General features: G+C 38.8%; 1 protein-coding gene across 1 annotated transcript; it reads right to left on the reverse strand.

Moving 5' to 3' along the window:
• Nucleotides 1–1752: 1752 nt before the first annotated feature.
• LOC137720114 (two-component response regulator-like APRR5) lies at nt 1753–5834 on the reverse strand. The gene is made up of 8 exons (XM_068459125.2): nt 5298–5834; nt 4421–4582; nt 4185–4315; nt 3950–4090; nt 3613–3766; nt 3174–3516; nt 2320–3070; nt 1753–2199 (listed from the first exon to the last, which is right to left on the reverse strand). Exons 1-8 carry the CDS (start codon nt 5506–5508, stop codon nt 2077–2079), a joined length of 2016 nt encoding a protein of 671 aa, XP_068315226.1. The 5' UTR covers nt 5509–5834; the 3' UTR covers nt 1753–2076.
• Nucleotides 5835–12573: the final 6739 nt, after the last annotated feature.

Here is a 12573-nt window from a genome sequence, read left to right on the forward strand (position 1 = left end):
TTGAGCGTCATGGAGAGCACGCTATTCTAGTCAACTTGACTATACATATGTCTACGATATCAAAGTGAAACTCAACCTAAACTAAGGCTTACTTTGTTTTGTATTATGATTTGGTTCATTATTAGGAGGGACCCTCTTGTTAAGAATCTTGAAGAGAATATTATACAGTTGCTGTTCAATTGTTTGAAAGCTGGGAGGTACTTTGTTTTTTGGTTTATTGGAACTTTTCACTTGAGTGATTTCTCATCCACTCATCTGACTAGTCTTTTTTCCTCTTAAATTTTGCTTCTTTCTTCCATCTGGGTCCGAAAAAGAAAGCTCCTTTATGACTTTGATTATAATAGGGAAAAAGGAAAAAAAAAAAGATTTAGGGTTTTTATAATTCACTGATTGTTTAGAGATAAACATGTTCTTTTGGGGGCGTATGATAGTAGCCCTCTGGTTCCACCACCATCATATTCAGCCAATCCAGGCTAATAGAGTGTGTTGAGTCATTGATGAACTGGAGGACGAAGAGAAACTTCGGTAGGTGTGTCACATGGTTGGACATGCAGGACAAGTCACTAATGAAGAAGTTACCATGTCGATACAAACACAGCCATGGAGAGGGTGGGGGTGGTGGTGGGGATGGTTGTTGTAAGAGAAAATGAAAGACCCTTCTTTTCCTAAAGTTTACTTATACCTGAGATGTCACCGTATACATAAAAAAATTAAATACACGACAATATGGATTGATTTGAGATACTGTCGTAATGACATACTGAGTTTTTCGCTGGTTTAGTTGGGCCTAGAATGATTGCATTGAGAAGATAACCATATGATATACCTGCAAATTGGTGGTGGCGAAGACCACATGTTGTTCATTTGCATCCGTATCTTTCTATCCCAACATCTGCAAATATATCCCATGCATTATTTCAACTAATGCACTGCACAACTTAAGCACGGCATGCATTAGTGATGGTATGAATTATTGACGAAGCCATATTTTCGTACTTGAAAAAGATGGAACGTGCCTTTGAGTTGAGTTGCCTATAAACTAAGACTTGTTTACAAGTTGGGAAATTACCTACCACAATTAGTGGGGAAAGAGAGAAGGCAATCATCAAGTTGTGGACACTGACGACTTTGACAAGGCCTTTTGTTTTTGGACAGCATGCAAGTAATCGTAGGCTGTATCCAAGACGACGACGTATCTATATCCATAGGTTGGTAGAAAATGATGTTTATGAATTCAAGCTGCAGAGTGGACTGGAGCACTCAGTTTTTGCTCACCACAATCAGAATTTAAATGTACAAAAACAACTCATGCTTATTTGTTTACGGAATGAGCAGGTATAGAAAGTAGCCTGCATGACGTAATTCACGTGTGGCAACATTTCAAGCTTGACACATGGGTGAACATGTTCGATGTTGTGAAAGAAGTTAAAGTTCGACCAAAAAACTAATCAGTAACAGGTAAGTAGCTCAACTCGTATAACAGCTTGAAAGCTGATACATGTGTGAACCTATTCTGATCTTGTGAAAGAAGTAGAAGTCTGACTCAAAAACTAATCAATAATAGGTAAGTAGCTCAACTCCTTATAACAGCTTGCAAAGCTTTTAAACTTTCCGACGTGGATTCTTCACAACCTCATGGTGGGGCACTTGATCTTAACAAAGGCGTAGTTAAACGTCGATAATATACAACTTATACCTAATACCTAATGGGGTTCATTCAAAATATATGGTTAGTGATAATAACACAAGCAATGATCAAATGAAGTTTGTATACCCACTGAGATTTGAAATCTTGAATGAACAAACCTATGTGATAACAAACAAAAATACAATGACTAAAACATCCCTAGGAAGAAAAATATACAACCCCATTTTACAGAGGATACATTGGTAAAATAAGTTAATACATATATACTTGAAAGATGAAAGTAGAACTGATGTCAGAAGCTTCTTCAGGCCTGTACTATTCTCCTCACCTGTGTTTCTTGGCATCAAAAACTGAAAAACGGTATAACAAAGCTATATACTCTACCCATCCGCCATCTTAACTTGAAGTACAAGAAACTCTATAAGTAGTTAACCCTCATATGTATTGCCATCAGTGTCTGCAGGTGAAGGATCAGTACTCGCTTGACGAACAAACTGCCCTTTTATTCTGGGGCGCTGCTCTGCGAGTTTCTTTCTGCTCTCGTAGCGAACCTGAAAAATGAAACATCTCATGTTAAAATGCGAGTTTCTTTGGGGACTAGGGTAGGAGAGGCAGAAATAGTAGTAAAAATGAGAACAATGAGAGAAAGGTTGACAAAGATAGTGATGTACCTTCTTGTCATAGCATCTATCTTTGCGCTTCAAGCGGAACTTGTTTAGAGCTGCTTCTCTTTGGTTGGATCGATGAGAATTTCCATTTTGATTAAAGAAACTGTCTTCGTTCTTGTGCTCTGGAGCAGCCCTAAACATAGCCACCTGATCAACATTGTTGCTTCCACAAGCACTTCCATACCCCTTGCTACTGAGATGACCTGTATTGCCATTACAGAAACTGTTACTTGCACTTTGATCGGTTGCTGAGGACATATGCCCTTGATCCTCATTGAATCTCTGATCCTGATTCTGCATTGCTTGGTCCATTGTAACTTTGGCATTTTGATAAAGTGTGCCGTATACTTTCTCAGATTTATCTGTTTGAAGATTTGCGGGGTAAAATGTATTCATTAGGAATGAGGGTTCCTGCTGGGCAGCTGAACTAGCAATTGGTGATGGACTTGATTGTGCACAAAACATTGGAGGCAGTACCGTACCATACCCATTGCTTAGATTGTTAACCCTTATGCCTTTCACGGGAACTGGAAGAGGAAATAGTCTCTGCTCAGGGCATGACATTCCAACTTCGGATTGGTTAGATTGACCGGTAGCTAGAGTAATAATACTCCTGGGAGTACTAAAAGTCGTAGCAGGAGTACCACAATCAGCATTGGTATTAGATGTTTGCTTCTTCTCGCACGTAGTTTCATATGCCTTTTGCTGATCACACAGTGAAGTTTTCTGGGGCTGCACTGGCTTGTTGATGTATCTGCAAGACAGATCGTTAATTGATATAGAAAATAAGTCTGGTGGAAGAGCAAAACTGATGTGCACAAGTCACCAAATTCCAAGTGTACAAAATGGAAACTCACCTTGAAAAGGCGGAAGCATCAGAGTGGCCAAGGGCGTGCCTTTTCTCAGTAACTCGATTCTTAAAGCCACTGGAGTCGGGTCTTTTCAAGGACAGATCCAATTGTGGAGCAGAATCAAACATGCTAGGTGCATTACTTGAAGAAGAATTTCTCTGGTTGCTACTTGGATATTTACTGAATGCTCCAATAAAGTCAGTGATATCTCTAGAAGAGTTGACAAGTAGATCGTTATTGTCACAAGCTTCACTAGTCATATTATCATCCCTCCTCTGACTTTCTGCCTTGGCACCCTCGCCTGGTGAAACTGCTGTGTCAGTGATTTCATCGGCAGCCTCAGTTGTTCCTAATTGGATTGATACAATCATAAAATGTTAGCAGGCCTTCCTACATAGCTGAACAGACAAGAAGCTATTAAAATGGAAAGGTATAGATGTTAAACCTCTAGCTGCATTTCCATGCGTAAGAAATTTCTTGCCAAAATTGGCGTGTGCTTCATCTTTCTTCATTCTCAAGTCACCAAGAGAAGTTTTTCCCTGTATTTGCTTATCCACAGGGGCATTCTCAGTTTCGAAGTCTGGCTTTGTACAAGAGCTCTGCAAGAGAATAAATCGTACAGTCAGTCTACTGAAAAATTCAACCTAAATTGAAAGGAAGTTCCTATCATCAAGCATTTGAAGCATTATGATAGGATAGTCATAAAAAATCTACACTGTTAGAATTCAAATGCATGCTAAGAATGCTTTTTCTGTGCCATTTAGAAATTATAAAACACGAACCTGAGAATCAGTCCCTTTTCCCATGTCCTCGTTAACACGTGCCATATAGCCACTTGAATGATTGCTTGCACCATCGTTTTTGCAAGTGGCTTTGATCTTTTGTTGTCCAACACTCTCATTAAGGGGGCCATTTCGGGCTAACTGACAGACAATAAAATTTAGGTTTGTTCAGAAACCATACGACAAAAATTACAAGCTAAACCAAAGAACAGAACAGAAAGTTGAGCAGGCATACAGATTGTCTTCTCCAAACATGCTGCCATAGATTTGTCAGCTCATTCTTCCTAATAGGCTTGACTAGATAGTCAGAAACACCTCTCGTCATGCATTTGTAAACCGTACTAATTGAATCCTGAGAGGACATCACTGCAAGATCACAAAAGAAGAGCAAATTTGTTAAGCACCACCATTTTGAAAAAATCAAATCAGTTATTAATCAAAATCCACGTTTATTTGTTCTTCGTATCGTACTTATAACAGGAATATTTTTGCAGATCTCGTGCTCCATGATTAGCGTAAGCAAAGCAAATCCAGATATCGATGGCAGATCGACCTCTGTCAGTATCAGGTCTATGTTATGAGGCCTTGCTTTCAGTATCTCCCAAGCCTTTAAGCCATCAGCTACAGCAGCAACTGCTCAAACAAAAAACAGGAGCCTTCATAAGAACAGTTCAAAACATTCATGCTTAAGCAGAATATATAATCCTTTTCGTCAATAACGAATGAAGGCCAAAGCGAGTGACTTTAACCATTAATTCCCTTGTTCACTGAACTCAGAACAAGTGACAGTAAAAAAAGAAATCATTCTGTTTATGTAACTAGTGCTAAACGCCTTCATCGATATCGTTAAATTATAAAATTTACAGCCTTTTAATTGCTTAACAATTTGGTATGAATGCAAACTTATAAGATTTAAAGAACACACAATATATAGTTGACCTTACAGACTTTACATCCATTTCTATAACTGGCCTATGTTTCTTTCCATTAAGATAAGCCCAATATAAAAGCTTCCACTTCATGCTAATTCAAGTTCAACAATAATCTTCAATTCCTCATCCAAAATCTTTCCTTTTTTTTCTTATCCAACAAGTTAATATATTAAAAAGAGAAAAGCAGCAAAGAATCCAACTGACGGGATCATAAAAATTCAAACACCTAAAAATCCACCCAAAAATCGCCAAATAAACAAAAACCCAGTTCATCATTCATCAAGATCCACCACAAAATCCATCAAAACCGAAACTTTAATCAAATTAAACAAAATCCCAGATCATCATTCAGCAGAATCCGCTATAAATTCCATCAAAACAAAAACTTTAAGCAAATTAAAGCAAACCCCACTAACCTCTGTAGCTACATTTCCTGAGAAGCACAGCTATAATATGCCTGGTGGAGTCATCCGCTTCCACAAGCAACACCCGCATGTTCATCGTCGGCAGCAGCTTCTCCCACCGCATCGTCCCGACGGAAGAGTCGCACTCGCCGCCGTCCTTCTTCTCCGCCTCTGCTCGCAGCCTCGCCTCCACGTCCTCGCTATTGATACCCACCTCGCCCATTTCTCTCTAAATTTCTATTTGCACCCACCGGAGGAAACAGAGCGTCGCAATGTCTCAGCGATGCTTGAGAGTTTGGGAAATTCTCTCAATGCTTCTCATCCTTTCTTGCTCAATGTTCAGACCTTTTTGTCCGTAAAAATATCTGAAACTTCTAGTCCCAAATCAATCGGACGGCGAAGATGCCGATTCCCAATCAATCTAACGGTGAAAAATATCTCAGCCTACCAGTGGGTAGGAAAATATCTACGGCCCTGTTGCGGTGGGGCCGATCTGCCACGTCATCAACCCAATCGAAGACAAGTGGCCATAGATTGATCAGAAGGCGCGGCGTCATTGGCTTCGGCATCTGGTGGTCCAAATTAAAAGAAATCTCTTTTTTCCCGGGAGATTTTTTGGGTGAGGACAGCTGGCAGGGCGGGCCCGGCGTGGTAGATATTTTTGAGTGCCTGGGGGCGGCGATGATGAGATTTTTTAATGTGATTGGCACACGAAAGGTAGTACATCATGTGTTATTATACAAATTGTGGAATATGTGTATTAAAAAATTAATAACTTAATAAAATTTCCTACCACTTAGATAAAAACACGTAGTATACCATTTGTATTCCTATCACAATTAAAATTTTCTCGCGGCGATGGATCGCATGTGTAGGATCGAGCCACGTGGAGTGCTAGTGGAGGGAGTCTGATTTGTGGCCTTGGGAGTGGTCTTGGACTAATAGGGGCATCTTACGTTTTAATTGCGTTTTTCTGTGTACTCTCAATGGCTGTCCTCGCCTTCTTATTGGGGAAGGCTAGCGTGTGGTTGTTAGCTTCTAATTGGGCTGGCTTTACTCGTTTAACAGTCTTCGGCCAATGTCAAAAAGTCGCTAGCCTAAACATACCGTCTAGAGGATTAGATGAGGCCTAGGGGATTTTTTTTTTAGTTTAATTAAATATATTATATAATATATAAGTTAAAAAAAATTATATAATTATATCATAAATCATAAATTACAAAATAAAATGATATATAAATTATAAAGTACTATAGATTTAACGCCATGGTTAAGATTTTATAAATTTATAGTCATGGTTAAGATTCTATAGATAGAATTTATCTCTGAAACTAAAACTGAAAAAGAAGAGTGTCAAAAAGTTCTTAAACAAACACACTATGATAACTTTTTGTCGATATCGTACAATTGTGTCCTCAGTAGATAAAACAAGTTCACTTAATATAACATCATCACTAGGTAAGCAATATCACATAGAGGTTTAGTCGTTACACTTAAATTTTTTTTATTTATATAGACGTTATTTTACACTAAAAAAAAAAAGAAAAAAAATAGTCTCGGAATATTACGAATTAGAAAGGAAAAAAAAACCCTAATTACCAGGGTAATTCTCCAGTTACTACATTCAAAACTTTATAGATAACAAGATGGCACACGGAGGTAGGTAGACATGCAGCTAATGACCCGCATTAGTGGCTCTTAATCCTTCATTATAGCGTCTAATATTGTTTGTTTAATGGATAAGGATGAAAGAAAGTTGACTCTTCTTATAGGGCCATGCTAGATGGCATCCACTGATTGAGTCCTCACATTCTCAAAAAACATTTGTGTGATTGTCGTTTTCACTTTTTATGTAAACCTAGTTTTTTATTTTGGTGGAACGATTGTCGTTATTTGCACAAAAGATTATCGAACTCCGGTTGGATTTGAGTGTGGTATTTGGTACAAATGATGGACTAATTAGAATCATAAAATAATGGCACATGCTCTAATTATGTCGCAATCTTAAATTATTGGAGTGGATTGTGTCTAACCAATCACTTATGCCTTCACTATACCTCATGATTTTCTAGCAAACCCATTATTTATATATGACCCTCTTACATGGGGGCGAGTTTTGGTGCAACGAAATGTTGCTCTTTTGTAATTGAAAAGTCATAGGTTATAGGCGTGAAAACAGTCTTTTTGCAAAGCAAGAGTAAGACTATGTATGATACGCTCTTTTCTAACTTTTACAAAACGGAAAACCTTATTGGCTTATGGTCGCCTCCCTTTTATGGCTTCCTTATCATGTTATCATAGACATAATTCCATCAAGTCCGTGGTTACGTGCTAGCAATACAAGTTGGATAGCATGGGGAGATATTACTCCTACAAACTAACTTATAAGGGGAAGGTGCTTCTGAATATTCCATTATGCTTCCGTATTCAACGTCCTCATTGGTCTACTCTAGCTATTAGCACTGTCACAACAAAAACTCTTTCATTTGTATTAAACATATACGTGGAGAAGAACTTGTATGTCACGAAGACTAATTATCTTGTTCCTTTCTCACTCTCGTAAAGATTGGAAAACGAGAAAAGAATGTACATTCAGATTAACAGGCAAGTTGTTGTTCCATGTGGCTCCACTTATTATTGTCATCATGTGCTTCAGAGATATCAAGCTTCCACAAGCAAGCCTTTGAGAACCCCTTCTAAGCTTCATACCAAAATGCTTATTGTACGTTGTGAAGATGGAAATGCTTGTATACTTCTAGAGTAACGGCACCAGTCGGTCGGGATTAATTTTGAAGGTTTCGTGTCTTGTTGGATCTATTTACTTCTACTACAGAAACTTCCATAGGAATGCAGATAATGTATAAATTTTCAAACTCATTCATTCTCTTCCAGAACTATATGTAAACAATCTGATGAAGGTAAACATGCATGTTTCAATATTTGTTTTTCCCTACACTAACAGATCTCATTCTCTTCCACAACTATATGTATGCATAAATGCAGCTTGGATTTGCATCGATCGGGCTAGGTATACACACCGCACACAAATGTACATGATCATGAAAGGAGTAAATAACAATGGATAATAGCCAGTATCTTAATATGTACGACAATTACGTTATATTTTTACATTAATAGAAAGAGCAAGGCAAAGGAAAGGCTCATAATACCAGCTGGTATGCTTCAAATCAAAGCATGAGCTATCCGCCGCCAATGACCGGTAAAACCAAAGTTTCCACGTACTTTACCACTTGTGCGTTCCGGGCAGGAGTGTCGAGTACAATCCTGCAAATGTCTTGTTCCGGTATATATAATATCAAGTCACCTTTACTCGATTCCATCAAAACTTCATCATCGTCTTCCATAATGGATATAAGCTTCAACCACTTCACTTTTGGAGGGAAAATCTCCGGACGAATTTTCGCCAAAATAGTCCAAGATTGATCGACCCCATATTCCATCATCACCCATATGGTGAATGTTGAATAAGTGGCCAAGTGGCCATTCTTTAAAATTAACAATCCAAAGGTGGAAACACCTTTCCTTATTTTGGGGAGGAAAATGGGAAAAGATGTTTTGTTGTCTCTTAAACACCCGTGAGTGTTGGCTAAAAGAAAAGGAAATATTGGTTCAAAGCAAGGGAGTTCATTCATTTCGGTTTTGGTAGGAAACAAGTGAGAGAAAAAAAGCTCCTTTTGCAAAGAGAAAAGATAGAGTTTTGCAGAGAGTTTTGCAGAGAGCAAGGGAGTCTTGCAGTCAGCCCAAAAAGAAGAACAAGTTGCTGCTTCAATTGGTTAGTAATCATCCACCAAAGTAGGTGTTGTTGTAATAGCCGAGAGCTATATGTATAGAGAAGAAATTATTCATTATATTTCTTTCTCTATTTGTTTCTTTGGTGTGTGAGAGCTATTGGGTGTATTGGGCTTTTGGGTTGAGAGATTGTCAACACTTTGTAAACTCCCATTTGGTTGATAGTGGATTATTGGGTAAGCTCCTACTGCTCCGAGGACGTACTCCAGTTACACTGACTGTGGAGGAACCTCGTTAAAATCTTGGTGTCTTTTATATTTTGTTCTTGCATTTTATTTGATATATTTCCTGTGGGTTAGCTTGAGTTGGTTCCAAAATAGATTTGGTGCTATCCTAGCACAACAATTGGTATCAGAGCACTGGTTGCTCTTGGGTACTGTCTAGTTGCCAAAGATGTCAGACGGGCAAGATGAGAATCCTTTTGGAAGCAGCTCCGGGTTTGCAAGAACTACGGTGCAAAATGCAAAGTTCGAAGTGGAAAAGTTTGATGGCACAAACAACTTCGGGATGTGGCAATGTGAGGTTAAAGATGTGTTGGCTCAACAAGATCTTCTTGCCGCCTTGGGAGAGAAGCCTGAAGCTATGTCGAAACTGGAATGGGAGAAATTAAATTTGTGGGCTTGCTCTTCAATTCGGTTGTGCCTTGCAAAAACTCAGAAGTATTTTGTGATGCGGGAGACTTTGGCAAGTGTGTTGTGGCAAAAATTGGAAGACAAGTATATGACGAAGAGTGCAGAGAACCGGCTACACTTGAAGAAAAAGCTCTACCGCTTCCAATACAAAGAAGGTACAAAAATGATTAGACACCTTGATGCTTTTAATAAGTTGATTGCCGACTTGTTAAATTTAGATGAGGATATTAAGGATGAAGATAAGGCCTTAATATTGTTGAATTCCTTGCCGGACTCTTATGAGCATTTTGTTACCACTATTATGCATGGTAAAGAAACTGTGAAATTTGAAGATGTGTCAAATGCCTTGATGAATTATGAAATGAGGCATAGAGATAAAAATCATGATAGTACCTCTGAAGCTTTATTTGTTAGAGGTAGATCATCGGAGAGGAGATCCTCTTCTAGCAGGAAAAAATCACAGTCTCGACCTAGAGGAAACTCTAAAGGTAGAAAACCTTTGGAAAGGGATGAATGTGCCTTTTGTCGTAATAAGGGCCATTGGAAGAAAGATTGTCCTAGATTGAAGACCAAAGGCAAAGAAAGTTCTGAAGCTAATGTTGCTGAGGTTGAAACAGATTTTTCTGATTTTGCTTTAACCACTTCCTCATCATTTGATTGTGCTACTAAGTGGGTGTTGGATACGGGTTGTACTCATCATATGACTCCTCACAAGGATTGGTTTTCAAGCTTGAACGAGTTTGATGGTGTTGTTGTGTTCATGGGAGATGACAATCCTTGCACAACAAAAGGGATTGGTACAGTTCGTTTGAAGTTGCATGATGGCATGGTTAAAGAGTTGACAGGTGTTCGGTATGTACCGAATTTGAAGAAAAATCTTATTTCTTTGGGAACTTTGGAAGCCAAGGGCTTCAGGTTTCATTCAGATGGGCAGACATTGAAGGTGACTTATGGTGCACTTGTTGTGATGAAAGCTCCTCGAAGTGGCCATTTGTATTTATTGCAAGGAAACACTGTGACAGGTGAAGCATATGTAGTCTCAGAAAATATGGGCACATCCGATTCTGATACTACTAGATTGTGGCATATGAGATTAGGCCATGCCGGTGAGAAAGCTCTACAAGGGCTTGTGAAACAAGGTCTTCTAAAAGGTGCCACGACTTGTAAGCTTGATTTCTGTGAGCATTGTGTCTTGGGAAAGCAAACTAGAGTGAAGTTTGGTACTGCTGTACATCAGACGAAGGGCATTCTTGATTATGTGCATTCGGATGTTTGGGGTCCTACAAAGACTCCCTCTTTGAGTGGTAGACATTGGTTCGTGACCTTTGTTGATGATTATTCAAGAAGGTCTTGGGTCTACACTATGAAGCACAAGAGTGAGGTGTTGAGTATTTTCTTGGGTTGGAAGAAAATGGTTGAGAACCAGACTGGGAGAAAGATTAAGATTTTGAGATCGGATAATGGTGGTGAATACACATCCGACCCTTTCTTTAAAGTTTGCAAAGAAGAAGGGATTGTAAGACATTTCAGTGTCAAGGGAACTCCACAACAAAATGGAGTTGCAGAAAGATTGAATCGAACCTTGCTTGAGAAGGTTAGATGCATGTTGTCTCAGTCGGGTTTGAGCAAGTCGTTTTGGGCAGAGGCAGTTACTTATGCATGTCACATCATCAACCGATTACCCTCAGCTGCTATTCAGGGTCAGACGCCAATGGAGGTATGGACTGGAAAACCTTCTAATGATTATAATTATATTCGTATTTTTGGTTCACCTGCTTATTTTCATGTAACTGAAAATAAACTTGATCCTAGAGCCAAAAAGGCTATCTTTCTTGGTTTTAGTAGTGGTGTCAAAGGTTACAGGTTATGGTGCCCGGAGATGAAGAAACTCGTAATCAGCAGAGATGTGACATTTGATGAAGAAAATATGTTCAGAGACTCTGAAAAGAATGTGAAAAATATCCAACAGGTGGAGCTTGAGAAAGTTGCCTCTAGTACTTCAAATCCTATTTCCGCTGATGTCGAAGCCACTACAAGTGAAGAAGTGGGAGACCATGAGGATGTTGAAGAAGTTGAACTTGAAGATTCTATTCAAGTTGAAGAGCAAGTTTCACCTCAAGAGTCTATTGCCAAGAACAGAGGAAAAAGACAAATTACCAAGCCAGCTCGGTATAGTGACTATGTTGCTTTTGCTCTTCCTATTATCACTGATGAGATTCCATCCAATTTTGAGGAAGCCATTGAGAGTGAGGAAAAGGAGAAGTGGTGCAATGCCATGGGTGATGAGATGAATTCTCTCTTGAAGAACAAAACTTGGGAGTTAGCTAAATTGCCTAAGGGTAAGAAAGCTATTGGTTGCAAATGGGTGTATGCCAAGAAGGAAGATGCTGATGAGAAAAGCAATGTAAGATTTAAAGCAAGATTAGTTGCTAAAGGGTATGCACAAAAGGAGGGCATTGACTACAACGAAATATTTTCTCCAGTTGTGAAGCACTCCTCAATTCGTATTATGTTAGCTCTTGTTGCACAATATGATCTTGAGCTTGTGCAACTCGATGTGAAAACGGCTTTCCTACATGGTGATTTGAATGAAGAGATCTATATGTGTCAACCGGATGGATATATGGTGAAAGGGAAAGAAAATTTGTTTTGCAAGTTGAAGAAATCACTTTATGGCTTGAAGCAATCTCCAAGACAATGGTATTTGAGGTTTGATAAATTTATGAGAGGCCAAAATTATTCTAGAAGTCAATATGATCATTGTGTGTACTTCAAGAAGTTGCAAGATGGGTCTTTTATTTATTTGTTGATATATGTTGATGATATGTTGATTGCCTCAAAGAATG

This window comes from Pyrus communis, chromosome 1 (genome assembly GCF_041283825.1).
Source record: "Pyrus communis isolate YQ-2024b chromosome 1, ASM4128382v1, whole genome shotgun sequence".
NCBI classification, from domain to species: Eukaryota; Viridiplantae; Streptophyta; class Magnoliopsida; order Rosales; family Rosaceae; genus Pyrus; species Pyrus communis.

What these genes read in the sequence shown, in the direction of transcription:
- LOC137720114 (XM_068459125.2), bottom strand. Translation starts at nt 5,508, where the DNA reads ATGGGCGAGGTGGGTATCAATAGCGAGGACGTGGAGGCGAGGCTGCGA. An exon ending in CAAAAATATTCCTGTTATAA is followed by an intron (nt 4,316 to 4,420) that starts GTACGATACGAA and finishes GTGATCTTGCAG; the next exon opens with TGATGTCCTCTCAGGATTCA. An exon ending in GATGCTTCCGCCTTTTCAAG is followed by an intron (nt 3,071 to 3,173) that starts GTGAGTTTCCAT and finishes TCTGTCTTGCAG; the next exon opens with ATACATCAACAAGCCAGTGC.